This window comes from Chaetura pelagica, unplaced genomic scaffold, assembly GCF_000747805.2.
Source record: "Chaetura pelagica isolate M959 unplaced genomic scaffold, ChaPel_1.0 scaffold364, whole genome shotgun sequence".
NCBI lineage: Eukaryota > Metazoa > Chordata > Aves > Apodiformes > Apodidae > Chaetura > Chaetura pelagica.
This window is the reverse complement of record NW_009953089.1, coordinates 437363-461767: the sequence shown is the minus strand read 5'-3', so window position 1 is coordinate 461767 and position 24405 is coordinate 437363. Positions and strand designations below refer to the sequence as shown.

General features: G+C 47.9%; 1 protein-coding gene across 1 annotated transcript; it reads left to right on the top strand.

The window, feature by feature from the left end:
* The first annotated feature begins 7162 nt into the window (after positions 1-7162).
* FAM107A (family with sequence similarity 107, member A) lies at positions 7163-20164 on the top strand. The gene is made up of 4 exons (XM_009997006.1): positions 7163-7226; positions 15374-15548; positions 18789-18945; positions 20031-20164. The coding sequence occupies exons 1-4, from the start codon at positions 7163-7165 to the stop codon at positions 20136-20138; spliced, it is 504 nt and encodes a 167-aa protein (XP_009995308.1). The 3' UTR covers positions 20139-20164.
* Positions 20165-24405: the final 4241 nt, after the last annotated feature.

Here is a 24405-nt window from a genome sequence, read left to right as displayed (position 1 = left end):
TGGGCAACTTCCGACCCTGTTAATGGTGCCTCCCTCCCAAAACTAAGCCTGCGGGAGACTCACATCACTTCTCAGCCGGTGGGGCTTTTTGCCCATTAAAATACCTCTTCATACTGTGATTTCTAGTCCCACACAGGTTGGGCAACTTCCGACCCTGTTAATGGTGCCTCCCTCCCAAAACTAAGCCTGCGGGAGACTCATCACTTCTCAGCCTGGGTGGCATTTTGCCCACTTTAATACCTCTTCATCACTGTGATCTGTTTGTAGCAATTTCTTGCCTAATTTATTAGCTCAGGCTTTGGCTGTAGTGCAATCTAGATGCTACGATACTGCACCTTAATGGCACCTGTATTGATCTGGACCTGCCTGAAGCCATTCTCCTCTCCCTTTCTGTGGCTCACGCCCTGCTGTGCTCACAGCTCATTTCCCAAACTGCTTTCGTCAAAGCACAAACATGGTCCAAAATTACCAGCTATCAATTTTTCAGAAAGTAAATATTAGAGCATGCAGGTGTAGGACAAGTAACACTGATTCATGGGTGATATAGAGAGGCTGGCTCTAAGCTGCAGGAGGAGCATTGCACTCCCCAAGCCGGGAGCCACGGAGGAGGATGCTTGCCTGGAGGCAGCGGCTCAAAGCAGCCTACACCTGCCAAACTGCCTTCAGACATTTGCTGCAGGAGCTCTCCTCTGTGCATCTGAGTCAGGGCCAGGAGTGGTCCTGCTGGGATATAACGATGCCCAGGATGTTGGGGAGTAACACAGAACAGTAAAGGCACAACATGAGAGCACTTATTTTTTATACTTTATGCTGCTTCTTTGCCTTTAACCCCACTGAATAGCCAAGCTAATTCCAGCTAACATAATAGGTGGCATGGTTGAAGCAGGCTGGAGATCCCAGGCAGAGCTGGCCTGTAGGCTGGAAATGGTACCTTCTCCCATCAGTACTGTCTCCAGGATCCTCTATTAAATGGCCAGATTTCCTGGCCAAATTTCCTGGCCAGAGCCACCATGGGCTGGTTGCTGGTGCCCCCGATGGAAGCACTGCCTTCCTATGACAAGGGGAACAGATTTAATAGTTGCTTGCTCAGGAGCACTGGGATGTGCCTGGACACTGACTCCTGCATGTCTGCCAGCCCTGATTGCACAACCTGCCAAAATTACAGTGTCCCATAATGAGCTGGGAGCAGAAGAATGTGCACGGTCAAGCTCCCTCCTGGGGAGTAACTCTTCCAAACCCAGCATTGCTCTGACCCCACAAGTGAGAGGGGCCCACAGTTTCTCACAACAGCCCTAACAGCAGTTACATCATGACTGCCAACTGGGAAGGCAGAGCCCAGTCTGCCAGCTCAGGAGGGAGAGGGGTGTTATACTGCCTTTCCTAGCCCTCAAGAAGTTAATCCAAACCACAGTACTTCCTCCAGCCAAGGCTGGCAGGGAATTAACAGTGATATTAAGTGTTGGGACATGCTGATCCTCCCTGTGTTTCTCCATAACAAGAAACTGGTGTCATCTCAGCAAACATGTGCACCAGCTTGCTGAATCTAATAAGCCTCAACACCTTACATGGCAAGATTTTGCAGCAAAACAATTGACCTGACAGATTTTTGTGCATTGACATCACAGATGGAGAAAAAAGTCTTATTAATCCTCAAAAGTTTCTTCCAGTGGATGATTTCACTGAGGGCTCTGGATCAGTCCCAGCTGCTGCAAATCAGCACAGAGACCAGAATACAGGAATAATACTGAAGACTTAGGCAACATCTTAGGCACTATCTCAGCATCCAGAAGCATGTCAGACACATTTTCATACAGAGCACCAGGAGCAGCAGGAGGGTATTTGGGGCTAATTGGAAGTAGTGGCAGGGTACAGTTTGGCTAACCTCTAAATGGCATATTTTGTGGCTTCATCACACACAGAAATGCTGGCTTCCATCTGCCAACCATCAAGACATTGTACTAGGTCATGACAACTTCTTTCAAAGCCTCTTGGTTAAGCAAAAAGTCTATTTTAATCAACAGATGGGTTCATTCAATGAACACCAATGTCAGCAGCTGCTACAGCAACTTATGGGCAAAGTACTTTTCTCTGAGCCCATCTAGTCCCACACAGGTTGGGCAACTTCCGACCCTGTTAATGGTGCCTCCCTCCCAAAACTAAGCCTGCGGGAGACTCACATCACTTCTCAGCCTGGGTGGCATTTTGCCCACTTTAATACCTCTTCATCACTGTGATCTGTTTGTAGCAATTTCTTGCCTAATTTATTAGCTCAGGCTTTGGCTGTAGTGCAATCTAGATGCTACGATACTGCACCTTAATGGCACCTGTATTGATCTGGACCTGCCTGAAGCCATTCTCCTCTCCCTTTCTGTGGCTCACGCCCTGCTGTGCTCACAGCTCATTTCCCAAACTGCTTTCGTCAAAGCACAAACATGGTCCAAAATTACCAGCTATCAATTTTTCAGAAAGTAAATATTAGAGCATGCAGGTGTAGGACAAGTAACACTGATTCATGGGTGATATAGAGAGGCTGGCTCTAAGCTGCAGGAGGAGCATTGCACTCCCCAAGCCGGGAGCCACGGAGGAGGATGCTTGCCTGGAGGCAGCGGCTCAAAGCAGCCTACACCTGCCAAACTGCCTTCAGACATTTGCTGCAGGAGCTCTCTTCTGTGCATCTGAGTCAGGGCCAGGAGTGGTCCTGCTGGGATATAACGATGCCCAGGATGTTGGGGAGTAACACAGAACAGTAAAGGCACAACATGAGAGCACTTATTTTTTATACTTTATGCTGCTTCTTTGCCTTTAACCCCACTGAATAGCCAAGCTAATTCCAGCTAACATAATAGGTGGCATGGTTGAAGCAGGCTGGAGATCCCAGGCAGAGCTGGCCTGTAGGCTGGAAATGGTACCTTCTCCCATCAGTACTGTCTCCAGGATCCTCTATTAAATGGCCAGATTTCCTGGCCAAATTTCCTGGCCAGAGCCACCATGGGCTGGTTGCTGGTGCCCCCGATGGAAGCACTGGGTGGGTTGGGGCAGCTCCTCCTTCATCCACCACATCCATGTGTCCTGAGCACCTACAGAGGGGCACAGTGTTACCATCTGGGGCTAGATTCTATTACTACTTCCTACTCCTGGCAAGAAGCGGCTGTACTGCACGCAGAAGTGCTTCTCACATGAAAATAGGAGGTTTTGGGAAATAACAGACATTTTCCACCCATTTACTGAATTACACCCTCCCTGCCTGAGCCCTCACTGTGACAAATGAAGCCCTCTGACTCCTGGAGTACCCACACCTCTGCCCAGCTGGGCTGGGGACAAAGTCCCATCCCCTGCTCTGTCCCATGGGGACCAGGCAAAAGTCTCTATTACCTGGGCAATTAATTTCTCCCCCATGTGAGCCAGGGAGGTGTGAGAAGCCATCCTGCTCTGTAAACACACTAATGGCTTGAGCAAAGATTAGCAGGAGCGTATTTCCAGCCACCCCATGTCACAGAGGGGACAGGGTATCAGGTACCAGGCAGAGCTCTGACCAGCCCTACAGGTCCCCAGCACTTGACTTTACCATCACCAAGGCCACCACTACAGTTCAATCAACATGAGTTCTTTGGTCACAGCAGGATTGAACGAAGTTTTTGCTGGGGGACAGGGAGTGGAAGGGAGGGCTGGGTTGTTTGGCCAGTCCCTGCCATGGCAGACAGCACCTCAGCCAATGTCTAGCATTAACCCAGCGGAGGAAATATTTAACCAGCCTTCGAGACCTCCCTGCAGCAGGAGGTGAAATGCTGTCTGCCTTCAAGTCCCAGCACCGAGTGACTTCAGCAGAGCCAGAATTCAGTCTGTAGACAGGGCGCCCAGACAGGACAGGCAATGACACTGCACTGCCAGCCCAGTGCAGAGACTGGAGATTTCATAAAGATACAGGCAGGGCCAGGCAGAGCTGCCTGCTCTGTGACTCAGCTGGCGTCGAGGCTCCGGCTGGTCGGGCAGCAGCGTTATCTCCCTGTCATTGCACTCCCCTCAGCTGGCTGCATTGCTCAGCCACAGGAAAGCCAGGATTTGTGTTGGGTGCTCACTTGACATATCTGGAGCTTTTTAATATACAGGAGATGTATCCACATAAGAAAGTTCCAGGTGCCACAGCAACTGGCTAGAGAAATGACAGCTAGCAGCCAGCATTGCTAATATGTCAATCTCATGTTCAGCCCCACTAACGAGGACCCAGCTGTGGGCTTCCACAGAGCCACCTTCCTCTTCCTGCCATTCATTAATTAGCCATGCAGCCACCCATCAGGGACATCCCAAGTACTCATTCAGCCTTATTTCTGTTTTCTTGCACAATGAATGAAAAGTCCACTTTGCTGCCTCAGCAGAGCAGAGTTCAATTCCCGAGAAATGAGCCCCTTGTAGCTACACATGCCAGACCACGCCGAGATGCCTGACTCTTCTGCCAGCTCCTGGCACAGGGAGTCCCCTGGGCTTGCTCTCTGGGGGTGAGACCTCCAAACAAGACCCCTGCCTGCAAACCCCCCATGCAGGGCACAGGAGATGCAAGGAGTGGTGCTGGGATGAGCTCCCCATCTCACCTTCTCCTGAGACACGAAACCAACTCAGAGGAACACGGGGGCAGTTGATGAATGATGCAACACCTCATCCACAGGAGCCACTCCAGATAAATATCACCCTGCAATCAGCCGCCTTCACACAGTAACCTTCAGGGGGAATACAAAGGCTTTTTGTTAATCTCAAGGACTCGGGAGCACAGGGTGACATTGCTTACTGATTTAGATAGCAAAGAGAATCGTTGTGCAAGGAGTTCCTACAAAAACAGCTTCACCATGGGAAGTCCCTTAGTTCAGGATGGGAGGTCCTAAGCACCTCACAAACCTACTTCCCCACAGAGGTGTGGCTGGTCAGGCACTAGGGTATCTCAGACAGAAACATCTCCAGAAAATGTAACTTGCCTTTTTCCAGTTTGTTTTACTGAGCAGAAAGCAGGTGGTGATGGATCACAGCCCTTTTCCACTCCTGCAGCTTCCAGCCATAACCACTCTTACTCAGGAGCTCAAAGCAGGTTTAAATTGTTGCTCTTTTCCCCCTCTGACACATCTCCAGTGATCTCACAGACCTAAAGCCTGTTCAAAGGCAATCCAAGGAGAGCATCAGAGATGTGTATCCATCTCTTCCTCAACTCAAAAGTGAGCCAAATGTGGTGTTTTGGAGCTTGCAAAGGAGCAGCAACCTACAGAGCAGTGCATGCTGTGAGGAGAATCTGCACAGCCACAAGAAGCTCACAGGGCACCCATGGGCTACAAGGCAGGTTGCAGTTTGAGCAGATGAACTGCAAAGCCTCCCCACTGAAAGCCCTCTCCTCCATCACAGCCTTGGTCTAGGGGCAAAAGCTTTGTGGGAACCTTCAAAACCCTGCTTGTGTTTCACCCACGCCTGGTCAGGCTGAGCTGACCACACACACACACAAACACACACAACACACAGGGGAATGCAGACCAGCCTGCCCCTCATATCCTGCATCTGATGCTGCACATCAATGAAATTTAACAGCTCCTGGTTAGGAGGTTGAAAACAATAATTATTTTTAAGTCTCTAGTAGAAAATGACCAGCAACTCAACCTACGTTTCATCTCCTGTAACAGAGCAATACCTGTACAGTCCTTTCTCATTTCTCTCATCTCTTCTTTTTTTTCAGAAAGAATATTCCCTTCAGGCCAAGTGTCAGAGTGGAAGTGGGAAGACCAGGAGCAGCAGCTCAGGTGAGTGCCAGTGGCCAGCACTGCCCCATGGAGGGCTCTGGGAGGCAAGTGGAGACTTCTGGTCACCCCTGGTGCTGCTGAGCCCTTAGCTGGAAAACAGGGCTGGGATGGGGCAAGAAATGCTGAAAAGTGCAGAGAAGCAACATGTGAAGCGTTCAAAATAAGTGAATAAGCACCCCCACACCCATGGCAGCCCTGGTCCTTTTCTCCAACCCTTCACAGAGACAGGAGCAACAGGCCAGGACATGGCCGTGCCAGTGCATGCACCCATGGGTGCTATAGTGTGTGGGTGTGGCTGAGCATCATGGTAATGGCCCCCAGATTCCTTTATCCCCTTCCTCTTGGTGGAAATGGTGAAGTCCCATGCATGCACACCTCCTGGGACCACAATGCTGGGCATCTGCAAGCTGGCACAGGGCAACCTTAGCAGAGCTGGACCTGACCAGAGCACCTATCTAAGAGCCAAGAGCTGCTGGGGTGGTTTAACTCCTTCTTCTCCCCCAGCTTTGCAGTCTCTGGTTTGCCAGGCAATGGAAATTCAGAGATGGCCAATACAGTACCTCCAGCCAGTACAAGGATGGGGACAAGGGGCCCTAGCCAGGCAGGGGTTGTATCTCAGCAGGATGAAACCTGGAGCAGTGGGAGCCTGGGGCAGCAATGCAGTAGTATCACACAGACCTGGTGTCACCAGGTTGCCCATGGCCCCATGCAGGGGCTGCTGCCCCCTCCAACTGCCCTTCCCCACAGGGTGCAGCAGCTTCTCCCCTAGGACTGAGCAGCAGTTGGTAGATGAGGGGTGTTGCAACAGGCTGGGGAATAATCACGATAACTCGAGCGGTTGCCCTGGTGCCGGGCTTGGCTGTTGCAGTGGTTGCTAAAGAGAGTGGGCGTGTGGCTTCCTCTGGGGCGATCTGATTTCTCCAGGAGCATGGTTAAGGCACACTTAGGAGGGATCGTCCTCTGTGGAGCAGGGACAAGACCTCTCCACCAGCAGCAGCCGTGCTGGGCAGGCTGCTCGGGCGCCTGGGCGTGCACAGGGCTGTTTGCTCTGGGAGGAAAAAACAATTAGCTTGTTCCTTTGTCCTGAGAAAACATCACTCAGCAACGAAGAGCAGAGGAAGCAAGTTCTCAGAGTGGTAGAGAGACCTTTGGGACCAGCATCGAGGAGCGGGCAAGGCCAACAGCTGCTGCCAGCCAAGCTCCAGCCCTCAGCTGGGACCCTGTGGGGTGGTTAGAGCAACGGTGCAGCAGCCACCTCCGTGTGACCCTCCGTCCCCGCTCCCAGTGGACAGACCTGGCAGGAGTCAGGCAGCTTCGTTGGACCCAGCCGTAAAGTGAGGCAGGCGCGAGCGTAGCCAGGCAGAAGCAGCAGCCTCAGCTCCCACAGCTCCATGTCGTGGGGCACGGGGCAGCACCTGCCCCCCAGGCTTCCCAGGGCCACGCTGCGGAAATCAGGTAAGCCCAGAGCCCCCCGAGCTACCCCGGGAGGGTCCCCGTGTCTCTGCCAGCTATGCCCTGTGGGGGTGGGCTGCTGAGCCCCCGTGGGGTCAGTCTGCACTGCGTACACATTCATGCACAAGTGACTTTGGACCTTGTTTTAAGTTTTGTTTGAGATATCGTGTTACTTTAATACTTCAGTAGCTGGTGGAAAAGCTGCCCTTCTGCTTCTCCTTTTCAAAATGGACCCATACCCCACCAGAAGTTCCCCAGGCAAACCCCAGGCTATTATGTTCCAGACCCTTTTGGAGAGGCAATGGGCTGGACAGGGGGCACTTGCTAATACAATCCAGGCAAATCCATGTGGGAGGATTTCCTTGGTATTCAACAAAATACCTTTGATCTACCTTAAAACATTCATTAATGATTGATGTGCATCTGTCACAGAGCAAACATTTGATGAGATATTAAAAGTAAGTTTGCAATTACCAAGAAAGACTGCAAAGCATCTGTCACTGCTTAACAAAACTAAACAAGCTGGTCACAGAAGGCACAGGACTGACGTCCCTTGGCGACTGCTAGCAGAGTAGGATCCCAGCCTTGTTATTTTTGCTTATCACAGTCCAAGGTAATTAAATTAAATTATTAACCAACACACCCATTCCTGCCTGCCTGCAGGCAGAGGGGAGCTTGCTGCTGCTTGACTGTATGAGTGTTTGCAGTGTTAGCCAACACAAACCAGGGTACCCATAACTTCTGCACACCAGAAAACTCATCTGGCCCCAAACCTGCTGGGATTTCTGTCTTCCAAATGTGTGTGCATGAGTGCTAAGCTCAGCAGGTAACTATGATGACATGCAGGGTCCTTTACATTTGGGGGTGATTGCAGCTGGTAGCATGTGAGAAGCCCAGGATGAGCTGGTACCCCTGCAGGCAGTCACAGTCCCAGGGCTGCAGCACTGGCATGGTGTTGTGGGGCACTGGTTGGACTGGGGAGGCTGGCTATGCTGGTGGGCAGCACTGACTCTACTGGTAGGAGAAGAAATGTGGCTGTGAGTCCAGAAGCTGCAGGGCCATGTCCCCCTGCCCCAGCTTACATTTCCATTAGGCTTTTCTTTTCCTTTCTTGCCCCATGACCTGATGGGGTCTATTTCTGAATGTCAGGGCTGAGCAAAGGTGAGAGGATCTGGGATATGCATGCCTGCTGCCCCAGCCAGCCACTCAATAGCTGGGAACTGCTTTCCACAGTGGCCACATCAAGTTACATTCACCCTATTGCATTATAAATACCAGAATTAGACTTGCTTAATTATTTAAAACTATAGATTAAAAGCAGACAAAGGCTCTTTGCCTCCTTTCTGAGGCACACATATCATTTATCAGTGATACAGTCGCCTGGTGACAAGCAAGGGTTAGTGTGCCAGGTCCATCAGTATGAGAACCAGAGAGGAAAATCACAGTGAGGATGAGAACTGGTACAATCTCACCCAGGGAAGGTAACAATTAGCATCTGCCAATCTTTGGGCTCACCATATTATTGCTATTATCATCATTATTAACATCATCATCATCCATCACCAGGGCAGTAAGCCACAACAGCCATTAAGGTAATGTGAAGGAATGACAGGTATTTTGTTCTGTGCTGGGCTGTGTAACAGCCACACAGGGATTACTTTGGGTGCTCAGCTGCATTTTGGGGCTCACCTTTAGAGGCTTGATTGCCACTGGGCTTCCAGTCACTGTGAGCCCAAAGCCTCACTACATCAGACAGCACCTGCATCTCACCCACTAAAGCCAGCACCTGGGTGCCTTGCTCTGCCCTGAACCTTCTGACCATGTAGAAAGGGGTTTTCAAAAGCAAGTGCCTGGCTTCACTTGTCCTCCCATCAGCAGATTCTACCCAATGGGGTCACACCTCAAAATCTGCTCTCACCATGCAAAGCTTTGGGGCTTATGGAGATTGAGACACAGTTGTTTCCCTACCCTATGAAGCTGACCCCAGCTACTCTGTGTTTCTAGAATACAGTTAATGAATGTTAGGAAAATCAAGCAAATTATAAAATGTCACGAATTCCAGAACCCAAAACAAAACAAACTTTTGGCTTGATTCTTTGTAGAACCTAACATATAGCATGCCCTCTTCCGCTGTTACACAAAGCTGTAAAGCCAAACTCCAGCTCCACTTCAGACAGTGGGAATGGACTGGCTGAAAGTTCATGTTCTAAAAGGAAAAAAAAAAAAAGTTACCTTCTAGATAACAGGTAGAATTGTGCATCTACCAGTGCTTAAAAGGAACTGAGGCTAGTTTAAAGATCCCATGCACCTCCACCTGCACATGCAAACCCTTGCAGGGGGCAAAGACAGGCTCATCAGCCTCCCCAAGAAGGGTTGTGAGGGATTGCACCCTCATCCTGGGGAAAGGAGGGCTCCCCAGGGAGCAGATGCCATGGGGGCCATAGCCCAGAAAAGGGAAGATTCCCCTCCATGATTGCAGTTAAATGTGTCAGAAACTCACATTATTTCCTAGGCTCAGGTTTCTTGTGTAAATAGATCTAAACTAGCTCTGCTGACCTGGGTTGAGTGTGTTGGTTTTGCAGTCTCCTTACTTGCAGGCTGTGTATGACCAGCTTCTTTCAGCAGCTCTTCACTAATCTGTTGGTTTCTTAATAATTACACGTTCATGAATGAACACCAGGCACCCAGAAAACCAGAGGTTCTTCTCCATAGCCATAGTTTTAAGTGATCATTCCTGCCCAGGAAATGGTCCCTTGGGCAGGGGGTTTTACAAACCCAGATCCAGGCCCTGACCCTGGGCATCCTGAGGTTTTTTGTCCAGTTTCATCCCTCCTACAAGTAACAGGGTTTCTTCACAGAATTTCAAATAGCAATATTCTCTGAGCTTGGATTCCATTCATATGCCTTCCTCCTGTTTTTATATGGATGGCATTTCACAGAGGCCCATTCTCTGCTCAGAAAGCATTTTCCATACAATACTTTCAACAAGAACCATTTGGTCATCATCTGTCCCTATTGATGCTCCTGAGATGCTCTACTAGGAAAATCAGTTCTCCAATGACACAGACAGCAGAAATAAGACTGCAAACCATGTTTGCTTTCTAGATTTCAGCAAAAGCTGGACACTGACCTGTGCTGCAGAAGACAGTAGGCACAGCTTTGGGAGTTCATGATGCTGAGAACCAACAGGGCAGCATTGCAGGGAGCAGAGCACAATGTGGAGCAGGGATGCCCACAGCATTGAAGGCAGAGAATCTTGGTTTGCATTTGGGGTGGAAAAGGGCCAAGGAATCCACAGGGAAGGGCAAGCAGGTTTGCAGAGGGGCAGGATGTCTAGGAAAGTTTGGCAAAACAAAATTCAAGGGCAAAGGAGGAATTTCACATGAAAATCTGCAAAAAGCAGCCAAACACCGAGATCGTGCTACAACCTGCAATATCCTACAGCTAGAAGTTGAGAGGTGCTGGGTAGGAGCCCAGACCTCCACCCTGCAGCTTTCCAAACCAAACAGCTATGGTTAATTTTCTTTTCAATCTCTTTTGTTTTTCCCCTTGTGAAGAACAACTGGAGCCAGGCAGCTGCAAACAGAGCTGCACCACTCGGGTTACCTGCCCCTTCCAGGGCCCTTAATCCCCTTAACATTCCTGGGGATTATTTCCATCCCGACAGGACAATGAAGCAGACTGCCAGCAGCAGCATGGGGAGCAGCACAGAGTCTTGAAGCAGAGGGGGTCACAGGGCAAGCCATGGCAGAGAGACAAGTCACTTAATCCTAAATAAATGCTCTGTGAAGGGCATCTCCTCTGAGTGAGGGAAAACCAAAAGGCTGCAGCAGCAGCAGCAAAGGGAAGTGTAACTCAGCTGCAGCTGAGCCCCTGTGCCCAGTGCCTGTCCCTGGATATAAACTAGTCCTCCTCCTCTCTAGGAGCAGGCTAAAACCTTTCTCCCTGAGCTGCACAAAAGCCACCCAGCACCCCAGGCAGGACACCACATTTTACAGCTTCTATGTTAGTTGCAATATTTAGGTTTTCAAAGGCATTTAATGTCACTTCAAAACTGCCCGATATCCTGTTCCTCAAAAGACTGGGGCAGAGCACAATCAGAAGTGGAAACCACTTGGGACAGGATTGCAGACCCAAGATTTTATCACAGGTCTCCCAGGAGCTGGGGGGTTTATATGCATTTCCAGGTGGTCTGAGCAGGAATTTGGGCTGTGTTTTAGGTCAGAACAGACCAAGATATTAAAATGTCATTTTTTGTCTTCTAGCCAGTCCCACAGCCTGAGGCAGTGGGGTGGCTGTTCTCTAGACCATCCTGAAGATGCTGAATATTTGAGGTCTCTTAGAAAACTGACAAAGACTGGGAGCTCAACTCACAGCTGCAGCTGGGAGCAGAGATACACCATGCATGACATTCAAGTATCTGCCAGTGGCCTTGGCCTCCTCATCCAGGGACTCTTTCTTTTTACCTACAGAAAAGTAATTCTCTCTTTCTGAGAAAGCCCCAGGCTTTTAGAAATGAGGAAAGGGAAAATATTTAAAAGCAAGTAAAACCCTGAGTGTATCGAAGCAAACACGGGTAACTTTTCATAAGCAACACTCCAAAGCTGATCTTTTTGAAAGGTCACACTGTCTTTGAGTACAGCAGACGGTATTAAAATGCACTTTTTTTTTGTTTATATCTTGCCAAGAACAATATAAAAACGTCTAACACCTTTTGCTGATTTATGATGGTGGCCAAGGAGGTGCCAGAGCAGAGCCTTGTTCATTGATCTACAGCTGAATCATGGAAAAACAGACATCCTGCTGTAAATCCACTGCAGAGACCTGGCTTGATTTACACCTCCAGCACTATAAATAATGACAAAAAGCAGCCTGATCACAGTCTGTCCTCCCTTACATGGACATGAATTACATCAGGTCTTGAAGATGATAGATCTACTCCACGAGAAACATTTTGCACTGGGTCCCTATCTGCCAACCTGCAGGAGAAAAGATGCTCCATCCCTACTCCCAGCATAACCCCCAGCTGTGCTTCGGCACCAATATTTTTATATTCTCATTTTTCTTTTTCTGCTCAATGCAAATGAAGACACTCCTTGAATTGTTCCAGACTAAGGTCTTCTGAAGGTTTAAAGCACTGTTCTTGCAGTGAGGATCAAGGCTCCTTCCAGTCCTGGTCAGGGACAAGGTCAGGGCTTTGACTTCATCCCTGAACCAGCACTACAGACACCTACTGGAAGACAGACCCTCAAGGTGGGTGTCTGAAACACTTCTAGACACATCCAACACAGTGAAAACCAAGCTCAGAGCTACCTGCTGTGTCCTGGCCCCCTCAGTATTGTTCAAGCAAATTGCACTCATTGTGAGGACTTCTGCCTGCTGGTTTAACAGCCGCCTGGCCAGAAATGCTTCCAATCTGTTTCAGTTCCTCCCATTCCTTCCTTCCCAGTATTTTCTCCATTTCTACTAGTTTCAAGGAAAAGTTCCCCATCTGCCTTCAGCAAAGATCAATGGCTGCTTCTTTGCAAGCCTCAGCCATGCAAAGTCAGGTTGCTGTGGTCTGGAAATAACCACATTGGCCAATTCAAAACCTCCAGGTTCACTGCAGTTCTGCCCCAAAATACTCCACAAGCAGAGGGTCCCCTCAAAGCGAGGATCATCCTGCATGTCTGGGGGTGGAAACACCACAAGACTAAGCTGAAGGGCTGGATGTCACCATGAGATGCATTGTATGCTGCTAGGCATTAACCCTGTGTGGATGTGGGGACAGCCTGTCCCAAGCAAATCTCCCATGATCTGCGTTTTGGAGGTAGCGAAGGAGAGTCTCCTACTTCTGAGTTGCAAAAGGAAACCCATCATTATGGATGCAGTGGGAAATCAGTCCTTTCTAAGTAACACTGCTGCACCAGTGCTCCAAGAGCAAGTGCAGCTCAGCAGCAGGGCCCAAGAGCTATTTTGTATAGAAAGAACCCACCAAATACACTTTTACAGCATCCAGGTTGGTCCTTCAGGCTTGGTTGGCTACATAATCCTTCCATGCTCATGGTTCTCTGCAATATCCCCTGGCAGAGTACAACAGGCAGATTTAAGAGGGATGAATCCAGGATCAATCCACTCCAGCCCTTCTCCTGCCATGCAGCAGGATGTGGTACCCTGCACACAAGCATCACTGGATATCCCTGGCACTAGAGGCAGTTCTGCTCAGAAAGATGGCAGAGTAACAGTGGGAAAAGGGCAACAGGATGACACAGAGACACTGAGGCTAGTCTGTTAGTACAGCTGTCCAAAAGCAGTGTTTCCATTTAAAACACCTGGCATTTTACTTATATTACTCCAGGAAGAGACTTTTTTGTTTGAAGAATGAAGACATTGCCTTGCCATTTAAAATGGGAGCTTATCCATTTCATTCATACCAAAACAAACCTTTGCTTTTATACCTTCCTTCCTTGTCTTTTGTCTGCCTCTTCTGTGAAAAGACCCAAAAAGGGAAGAAGTAGGGAAAAAAAAATCCAAACAAAGCAATTTTACCCCTGTGAAAACCTGACATGTTTTCTCATTGTACAAAACCTGGCTTTCATCTAACCATGAAATTGTGCTGCCTTAACCCTTGGCTGTTCTTCAGTCCCTGCATCTCTCTGGACAGCAATCCTGAGCCTCTGGGTTCAGCCTGTGGAGTCCAGCCCCACGGGGTTGTCAGTCAGCCTGGCACTTGCCATCAAACATCAGACCACACCACCTTCTCTCCTGCCAGCAGCGAGGCATGATCCTAAAGGAAAACGATTTAATAGAAGAAATCACTGGTTCCAGCTTCCAAGTGCCCTTTAAATATGTACCAAACTATTCACCCCAATTACACTCATGCAATGAGCTCCGATTTGTTTTCTTTGTTCCCAGAGCAGCAGGGCACTGACCACATTAGCATTGAACGAGAAGCTGTTTGATATTGAATCATTTCTTCAGCAGCATTATTCCTTACACAATTCTGTTTGATTGCCATCCACTTTACATTTGATAAGTACTTACTGACTGTGAAAGAATAACCTAGCCTGCTTTCTCTTGCCTTTTTTAAAATTGATTTCTCTTTTAAAGGGGTTTTATTTCTTTTGTACATGAGATTGCAATGAGAGGCAACATTACTGAACAACTGTTTTCCTTGCTGCTCCACCAACCCATACATCTTCACACTAGGCCCCCAGAAATACTGTACTAAGGAGACACTAACAGACTTTGAGCTGCCTACACCCTTTTCCTGGGACTTTTTATTCTTACTGGTAAACTTCCAAATTGTTCAAGTGAATAGTCAGGAATAAATTGCTCTTTCTGAGCCCCTGATTAGACCGTGCACTCAATAATTGCAGGCAGCCCCACTGTGCTCCACATTTAAAGGCACAGCTCACCACACACATTTTGTCTTATAAACTGTGCTTTGCGCTCGCTTTGTATAGGAGTTTTTGTAAATGAGAAACATGGAGCACTTGAAAATACCAACAATTAACATGCCCTGTGGCTTGCCTGAAATCCAAGCTGCCATTATTTCCGAAGCAGTGGGCTCTTGTTCCTAGGTCCAGAACAGACAAATTATTACAGCATGATCCCGTACTGCGTGGGCAAATCACGCTTTTCCTGGTGTTGGGCTTGATCCTGATTATTAGGCCAGCAGGATACCTGCAAAATCTTTCCTAGACAAGAGGTTTCAGATACAGCAGCACTTTCTCAGGCCACTGTTGCAGAAGTCACTCAACTCCTACAACATCCCCTTGTGCTAAGGGACCAACAGCTTTGACCAGGATGACCAAAGCAGCAGCTCAGCACAGTCCACATCCACAGCTGTTTCCAGTTTTAGTTAGACCTATCTTGCATTAATCCTTGTCACTAAATGCTGCAGCCACTGAAGCAAGTGGCTGGCAAGGAATGTAACTGATCTAATTAATGTGTCTCATCAACAACACAAAGGGAATTTTTTTTAAGCCTCAAAAAAACCTGAACCAGCACATGGAGGCACATGGACACAGACACTGACACTGCTGTTAAGCAGCCAGGGCAGGCACCATCTCTTCTCCTCTGTCTTGGCCAGGGGAAGAGAGTTCCAGCAGGTTCCCACACCACAGAGGGATGACACTTCTCATGCAAACACCTCTCTTTTCTTTCAGCATCAATGTACACTGAAATACAGCGGGAACGACCAGATGGTGGGAATATCCTGACTCACCCAGACTACATCGATGGAAACCCAGACCTCATCAAACCTAAAAAGCTCCTAAATCCTGTAAAAGCCTCGAAGAGTCACCAAGAGCTACACAGAGAGCTGCTGATGAACCACAAAAGGTAAGAAGGAGTCATTAGGGTGGTCTGAGAGGGACTGAACTATCAGAGCTCAGCAGCTGAGGCACAAGTGTCAGTGACAGCCTTTGAGTTGGAAGGGCACAATAAATCCCTTTACCTGCAAACAGGAACAGCATAAAACTTGCTGTAGCCCTTTTCTGTTTTCTCTGAGGTGACAGTTTCTTTTAAAACAAAAGCAGAAGGAAAAGCCCCTGCTGCTCTGCCATCCTGAAGCATCAGCTCACACTTTCCAGAGCTGTTTGCAGAAGATGCAAGGCATCCCTACAGCCCCATCCTCACTGTTCCATGCACATTTTCTCCCTGGTCCTGGATTTTCTATCTCTGTCACTGACTTGCCAAGTCCCCAACAATGTACAGCATTCCTGTATGCTTTAAGGTCAACCCAGATACAGTGAGAAGTGTGGGCTGGATGGAGCCATTAAAGCTGGAAGAGCATCAGGCTGAGATCATCTGTACAGGGAAAAGGCTAATCAGCATCTCTCTCAAAAACAAAAGGGTAAAGGCAGGATGAATTCACCATGCTGACTTCCTACCACAGGGAAGGGAGACTCTCTGCCACCAGCTCTCCAAGGAACAAGTCCTACCCCATCTCCACAGTTTAACTCTTTGGGGGTAGAGATACAACATCAGGGTGACACTGGTGAATAAGAACCTCTAAGCACATCATTTCTTTGCAGCAACCATCTGAATATCAGGGCAAAAAAAGCATATTCAGTTCAGAGGCTTTTAGGCACAGCAAGAAATCTTCTGGCTTTATATTGACTTTTTCTGAAAGCCCTGCAATATTCTGACATGGGAGAACTTCAGCAGTCTAATTAAAAAGAGCACAGCCTCTGATCAAAAGGACTACACTCACCAGAAGAACCAGACCAAAATATTAATTCAGCCAAAAATCAAGCCTGCAAGTGGGGTGCATTAATTAATAGTGGCACTGGCTGGGCTTGGCTTCCCAGAATCAGATGAATTACAGGGACCACACCAAGGCCATTCTCTGTCATCAAGGCAGAGGTAACTATACCAGCCAGGTATTTTTAAAACTCTCAGACTTGAGAGTGACCACATCCTGCCTAGTGGTACTGCTCAGTTTAAAGGCTCACCCGCCAGCACTGGCTTTCATCTCAAGCAACATTATTCCAGACTAAATATTGCTGGAAGAACAAATAAAGAAATTCCTGCAACAGGGGTAGCAGAGGTGAACTGCAACAGGTGGGGTTCAGAGCCCCCAGCATCAGACTGAGCTTCAAACTGGCAAACAAAAAGTATATCATCACTTTTGTGTTCCTGCCACCTTGTTACACCCACACAGGCCATCAGACACTGGCAGGAGGCAGCTCCACTGCAGCCATCCCACAGCTCCTGACCCCTTTCCTTATAGTCCTGTTTGGATCTGGCCTCCCAAATATTCAGAAAGTATGTGAAACAAACCCTACTACAAAGATTAATCCATCATTGCTGGTTTCTTGTCAATCTTGCTTCTTGCTATGTGTTACTATAGAGGGAGAGAGGGGGAGAAGGGGAGAGAGAAGGATTTAGGACTTGTTCCTGTGGCTTCTTTGCTGTTCGTTTTTCCCCTTAAGCAGCAGGGAAAAGCAACTAAAATCAGCAGTTTGTGCAACAAAACCCTTATCTTAGTCAACACCTCCAGGTATTAACAACACAGGTTTATTAAATCAAAGAGTAGTATAAATCCACAGGCAACATTGCAAGCTGTCTCCAGCAAGCCAAGGCAGGCTTGCCTTCTCTCAAACCTTGGGAAAAGCATTTCTGCAGCATCTAAGTTCTTTCTGCCTTGAAAAACCAGCATAAAACCTCTGGGGCCAATGCTACAGCTACTTGCACCAATACTGCCATGAACTTTGTCCTGTCATAAACTAAAGACATTACAATAGGAAGCATTGTTAAATGTGGCACTGAAGGGATGAAAGCACTGGTGCACAGCCATGTTGTGACACCACAGAGGTCTGCTGCATCTGCACAGTATTTCCCTCTCCTGCCTACCCATTCAATTTTTCATTATGTGAGATACTAGCTCAGCACCTGCCACCTTCTGGCACAGAGGAATTGAGTTGGTCAAACCACTACCCTGGAAGGACAGAAAGGAGCAAGGTGGCTGCCAGTCTCTTCTTCCAAGTAGCAAGTAATAGGATAAGAGGAAATGGCCACAAGTTTTGCTGGGGGAGGTTTAGATTAGGAGGAATTTTTTTCACTGTAAGGGTTGTCAGGCACTGGAACAGGCTGCCCAGAAAAGTGGTGGAGTCACCAACACGGAGAGATTTTAAAACTGTGCAGATGTGGTGCTGAGGAACATGGTTTAGTGATGGGTTAACGATTAGACTTGATGATCTTAAAGATCTTTTCCAACCAGAATGAGCCTGTGATTCTAAGGTGATCAGGGTCAGCAGCAGGAAGCAAATTTTAGTATCTACATCCAGGCATGGCAATATTCCAAGTGTTAGGTTTCTGAAATACATGATGAAAACTTTTCGTCTCTTGACCACATATTTACGCCTTGCCTGCATGTCCTTTCCATGGTTCCTTTCCTATAATCCCATCCCTCACAAAACAAGGCTTGGAGCAGCTCCACTTCCAGGGGGATGCTTCAGGCAGCTGGAAGGGACCCAGGCGCCTCCTCTAGCCCCAGATGCCCTGGCTTTGGGAAAAAAGGACATTTCAGTTTGACCCCTTGACCCAAACTCTCCATGTCAACAGAGAGATCGCTAGCCCTCAGCTCTGAAGCAAAACTGGGATGAAACGGGGAAGAAAGGAGCTGCCAGGATAATTACTGCAGATCAATGACTACCCCTGCTGGTGGGAAAAAAATCGTCATCGTTTGAAATGGCCTCAACGCAGCCGAATCTGTCACTGACATAATTAAAACCAGTAACAGTAAAAGACATCAGAAAGTCTCATTTCCACAGCCGACCCAGAAAGCTGCAGCACCTCAGTGCAATGGGATTAGCAGAACTTGCAGCACCACAAGCCCCAGCCATGGAGAGCAAATGCTGTGCCCACCTGAGACAGGCAGCCCTGTGCACCTTCCCAGGAGGAAGGTGCTCCCAGTAACATCCTCAAAGCCTTGTGGATAGATTTGTGGACCTGGGCTGGTTTGTGGACCATGTTTCCACTTAGGACCAATAAGTTTTTTGGGGCTACCAGGCTGGCAGTTGTTATACCCGAGGGTGTAGGTGCTCCAGCCCTGATTTATCTGCTTTTTATCCACAGAGGCTTGAGTGTGGAGAGCAAGCCAGAGCTGCAGCGGGTCCTCGAGCACCGACGACGAAACCAGATCATCAAACAGAAGAAGGAAGAGGAAGAGGCAAAGAAATTACAGTCTCCTTTTGAAAAGGAGCTATTGAAGAGGCAACAGAGGCTGGATCAGGTAGAACTGAGTTTTCGGTCATCCCCAGGTTATACTAACCACCCCACACAAGGCACAGACTGCAGGGGAGATGGGTGGGCTGGGGTTCAACCCAAGGTACTGCATTGCTACCCCTCCATAAAACAGAAGTCATAGTACATCCTTCACTGCTGCCCCATCTGCCGTACCCTCATCCTCTCAGTGGGATCCACCTGGTTCATACCACCTCACCCAGAACCTCCACCACACACCACTGGCCCTGGGCCTCCTCCAGGCCCCACATGGTGTCCTTGGGGTGTGCTTTTCAGTTCAAAGCTCACCAAATAGCATGGGGGCTTTTGAAATCACACCCAAGTTGCTTTTGGGAGCAGCTCTTGGCACATACTCTGGCCAAAAACATGCCCGGGGAGAGAAAGACTCAGGATGGGTGCTTGTTAGCAGCACAACCATGCCCTGTGTCTGCCCTCTTACCCAAAGCACTGCAAGCATCAGGTCAGCTTGTGGCTGCTGAGAATTCCCTGTCCTACTTGCCAGTATTTCACTGCAAATGGATGAAACTAGTTTACTCAATGACACAACAGCTCCCTTGCAATAATATCAGCCAAGCCAACATCACTTAAATGAACCCAGTATTCTCAGAGAAGAACCAGGAATATGAAACAAGGTGGTTTAGGGACTGATCCATAAAGACCTTGCATATGTAAGAGAAGCAGTACAACTACTTACCGCCCTCCCCTGTAGACAATAACCTAACGCTGAAAGCTTATCCCAGGTTCACAACCCTTCTTTGCTGGGAAGGATTCAAACATCCTGCTCCCTCCATGCCAGGTTGATGCATCACCTCAGCTTCTCTGCTGAAGATGTTCCTACCTGGAGGAAAAAAAAAAAAATTACCAATGTTTCAGTTGGCCAGAAAATGAGATTCAGGGTGAACGTGGCTCTGGTGTAATGGTTTGGAAAGAGCACCAATATGTGCACTACACACTCGTTCAGCTGTGGGCAATAATAAGTGGACATCCAGCAAAAAAGAGCCCACCACTTTTACATAGTCAATGTACTTTTGTCCTTCAGCGTGCACAGATAATGGTGACTCTTCTTTGTTACAGCTGGAGAAAGAGCAGGAGAAGGAAGAAGATAATGCACCAGAATTCATTAAAGTCAAGGAAAACCTGAGAAGAACAACAACAGTGAGCGAGGATGAGAAAGCAGCATAGCTCCTGCCAGAACTCAACAGGGATCCTACCAAGGCCAGCGCTAACACACACACGCTGACACCTCTGTACATGGGGGACATTTACAGCCACATCATTGGGGCTACTTATGGTTATTAACACTTGCTCCAGTAGAAGGCACAAAAAAGGTTTTCCCAGCCCAGGAAGGTATCACTGTGGAAAAGGTGCAGTATTCATTGAAGTACTCACACAAGGAGATGCAAAAGGAAATTGTGTTCTTTTCCCCCAGGTTGCGGGTGCACACTAACCTCCAGCTAACTCTTGGTTAACCCTTGAGACACAGTGACCCTTTAAGCCAGGGAAGTCTGTGGAGGGAGGGTTTGGGGGACCCCTGCTTCTTCATGGAGGCTGGCCAGGCATGGAGTGACAGGAAGGTGGCTGCAGCTCTGGGAAACATCCTGGAAACCTGGAATGGTTACTAAAAGGGAAAATCTGTGTATCACTGAGAACAGCCCAGGTGACTGCAGTGGTTTTCCCAAGGGTCACTGGTACCCGACCAGTGTGTAAGTCAAGCCTGGCTGAGGCCACGTGTCCCAGCAGCACACCACTCTGTGAGAAAACTCCAGCCTCTGTGTGCCCACAACAATGCAGCACAGGCAGGTGCAACTGTTCCTCACAAGCACCTTTAAACTGCATTTCAAACAAACCTGTTTGAAAATAGCTTTTTAGGCAGTTCCGTGCTCAGAGAGAAAACACATTGGACTACACCAGCAACACCCCAGGTGGGAGGTAAATGGCCTGGGCAGAAAGCAAAGGCTGGGTATTTTCAGTGTGGGTGTTCACAGAAGCATGCAGAGGCCAGAGAGAAGATCCCTATGGATGCAGCTGATGGACAAACCACTTCTTGCCCCCGGATTACTGAGCTTCAGCCCCTCTCCCAGCAGCTGGGCAAGCACTACCATAAGGACCCAGAAAACCCTGTGGTTGAACGGTACTAATATGGTCGTGTCCTACTGGTGTCAGGCTGCCACCTATAGGCACCAGGGCCTGATGCAAAACGATTTGTCAGTGCTTATTCCCTTTTCCAGAGGTCAGAGATGCCTTATTTCAACTGCCACCCTGCAAAGCTAAAAATCTCTGCTGCTGGCAAAACTGAGATAGCTGGTGCATTTGCACTACACGCAGACAGAACCTACCACACTGATGGGGCACCCGTGCCCTGAGGTGTCCACACCTAGAGCTAAAACTGCTCCTTCAGGAAGATCTCAGCTTCTTGCTTCTCACATCAACCCTGATAAAAGGCCTTAGCAGCATAAGTCACCAACTGCCTCTGAACACTGGCTCTTGAATGGCAAGTCTCAATGGACCTAGTCAGCTGGGAAGATAATACCTGGTAAAATGATCTCTACTATCCACATTAAATTAAGGGAAACTGGGCATTTATCACATATCTATTAAAAAGTTACTAATCCATTCCCTGTTCTCCCCAGCCCAGTGGGGTGTTTAATTCCTGAGGGCTGTTGCTTAAGTAAAACATCTGAGCCCCATCACATGTCAAGAGCAGTGATACAGGTATGTGGTTCCTGCAACAGGTTGGACTACAGAAGCCCTTAACTCTGATTCTGTCCTTGAGAGCCCCAGCTCACAGCACTGTCTCTGCAGTAGTTTTTAAGCCCCTTGTTCATCATGCTTATTCTAAACAAGTTTCTACATCAGAAACCCAGTGCAAATGGTCACTATGGGTCAAAAAAGATCCAAAAGGTTCTATTGATGTCCTTTCCAACTGCAAAGCTTTTCATATAGGTTTTAGGATTAAAACCATGAGGAAGAATCAGCATTGATCATTTGTAGGGGAAAGCAATCCAAATTTCTCCAAGAAAAAAAGGTGTTGCTAATGATACTGGTACGTAGCTATAAAGATATGTACATAGCTGTAAAGAGCTGCATGATACTCCATAGATAACATCAGTTCAAATAACTAGCCAGAATTACTGTGCTGGGGTTTTGTGAGGGGTCATGGCACAGATTAAGTAACCTTGATCAAAGAGCTCAAAAAAAAATCACAAAATTAATTTGTAATTTTCCACAGATGGGAATGCACTCCAGGAAAGGCAATCTGTCACTTCATATGCACCAGTGAAATCAGTGTTATCAGCTCACCCGGGGTTGGGACAGGGGCATTTCTGCAAGTCTTTGGGTGGGAGCCATCCAGAAAGGTCTGGGTCGGCTGAGTGCTCAGATCATTAACGAAAAGGTTGAAAATATTTTGCTGCAGTCTTCTTGAGGAGACAAATATAATCTAGGGGGGAAAAAAAACCAACCAAACAAACAAAGAGAAAAAAAAAAATTAAAAATCAAGGTGTCTCCCTCTACTGTGGAGTTGACCAAGCACAGAGTAGGGCTGCACACCAACACAGTCCATGGTTGCTAAGGGATGTTTGAGTCATTTTCAGTGGCTGGCCAGACGGGAACAGAAGAGCCAGGTCATTCTGTCCTAATTCAGGCTGAGATAAGAGTGCCACAAGAAAACCTTCCAGCAGTGGAGAGACAGCAAAAAGCCCTGACCCAGCTGCCCACCAGAGACATTGCAGGCTGTGAGCCAGGACTCAGCTGCTGATCCACAGCCTGACCCACCAAACTGGCCACAAGCAGCCAGGACCGGGAGTTCCCATGGGGCCAGGACAGACCGTAGCAGCTCCATGGCCCACAGCAGAGCACATGGCAAGAGCTGCAGGCTCCAGTCCTCTGTGGTGGCACATGGGAAATGATGTTTTTACTGCTCAAGCGTTGGCTTAAAAATCACAGTGCTCTCCACGACTGCTCTTCTCACCCCAGCACCCACCTCCTGGCCAGGCTCAGCCCCCAAGCCTGTACAAGCTTCACTGTTGCTCTTGTGCTTCGTGGTGTGGCAGCACCCAAGAAAACGTCAGTGTAGGCATCACCAGGAAGATTTTGGGGTATCTTTGTATCACTTTTTCTTTTAAATTAATTCCTCTCTATGCCCCTAAAACATCTTCCTAAATAAACGTGCTGTACCCAGAAGACACAGATTATCAGAGTATTGATGAAGACAATTTTTTGCACTGTGTATGTTGCCTCTGTGGTATATAGTCTATATTCTGTGGTGGTGTTTATACATTGATATATAAATATATGTCATGCAACCCTACTTAATTAACTAAAGCTGTTTAATGTGGAAACTTCTGAAGAAATAAACTAAACCATGATTGTATAATTTGCTCTTTTCCACAAGGAATTGAAAAATCTCCAATGATGTAAGTGGACAACAACTTACTCATCAGTGAGCCATCTTCATCATCTGCACCCAATGCTTGCACCCATTGTTTATCCCCAGACTTCAGCTCTATTTACTGAAATTTTAAGAGCACAGAAATTGTGGAGTCAGGTTTTTTGCACTGGAACTTCCCATATGGTTGATTTCCAGCTGGCCACAGATGCCCAACCTGCCTGGCAGGGTGAGACCCACAAAGCCAAGGAAACACATTGCCCTTGGATTTAATTTTAAAACCCAGTTTTGAGCTGAAAGGTAATCCTCACACTAGTGAGCTCAGTTCATTATTTTAAAATATTTTAAAGTGTTTTAGCAGCATCAGAAGACCATGGATTAAACAGATAAGAAAAAGAGAGGATGACGTACAGTTCACACACACCAAGCTCCCTGAAAGCCAGGGCTAAAACTGAATGCAGCAAAACAAACATGAAGGATTTCTGTGTCTCATTAGTGATATCCTTAACAGCAGTGATGCCAGCTTCCTGCTCAGAACAAGGCAGAGGTAGTGTTCAGATGCATTTCTCTGACACCAGTGGGGTTGCCACACCAGGAGGTACATGGTAGGGCACTGATGTGGGCAGCCAGCTCATTGTTAGGGATGAGGGCTCTTGGACTAAACCTCTTCTTTGGGACAGGTTTCCAAGCCACATTCCCACCTTGTTATCACTTACAGTAACAGCTCACTTGCCATCCTACCACAGTGGGTTATGTACTTAATTTCCTGGCACAAACCACGCAAAGGGAAATATCTTCACTGGAGAGTGTGGCCTTTGGCGAGACAAGGGACCAGGGGACTGAGGCAGGACGCTCTAAAATGTTACATCAACCTTTCACAGCCCCAAGCAGTGAGGTTGCAGTGGGCTATTCCTCCTACACTCCTATAGGCTAATCACACAGCTCCTTTCACATGCAAATGCCAAAGGCAATCATTCACACCTTGACAGTTCCTCTTCTACTGAAGACTGTAAGAAACAATCTTTTCTGCTCTTTAAAGATGTGCTGCCTTTTAGCTATGCA

Bases quoted from the DNA above. Each gene is read 5' to 3' on its own strand.
- FAM107A (XM_009997006.1), top strand. From the start codon at position 7,163: ATGTCGTGGGGCACGGGGCAGCACCTGCCCCCCAGGCTTCCCAGGGCC. The intron at 7,227-15,373 runs GTAAGCCCAGAG...CTTTTCTTTCAG, and splicing joins GGCCACGCTGCGGAAATCAG to CATCAATGTACACTGAAATA. The intron at 15,549-18,788 runs GTAAGAAGGAGT...TTTTATCCACAG, and splicing joins CTGCTGATGAACCACAAAAG to AGGCTTGAGTGTGGAGAGCA.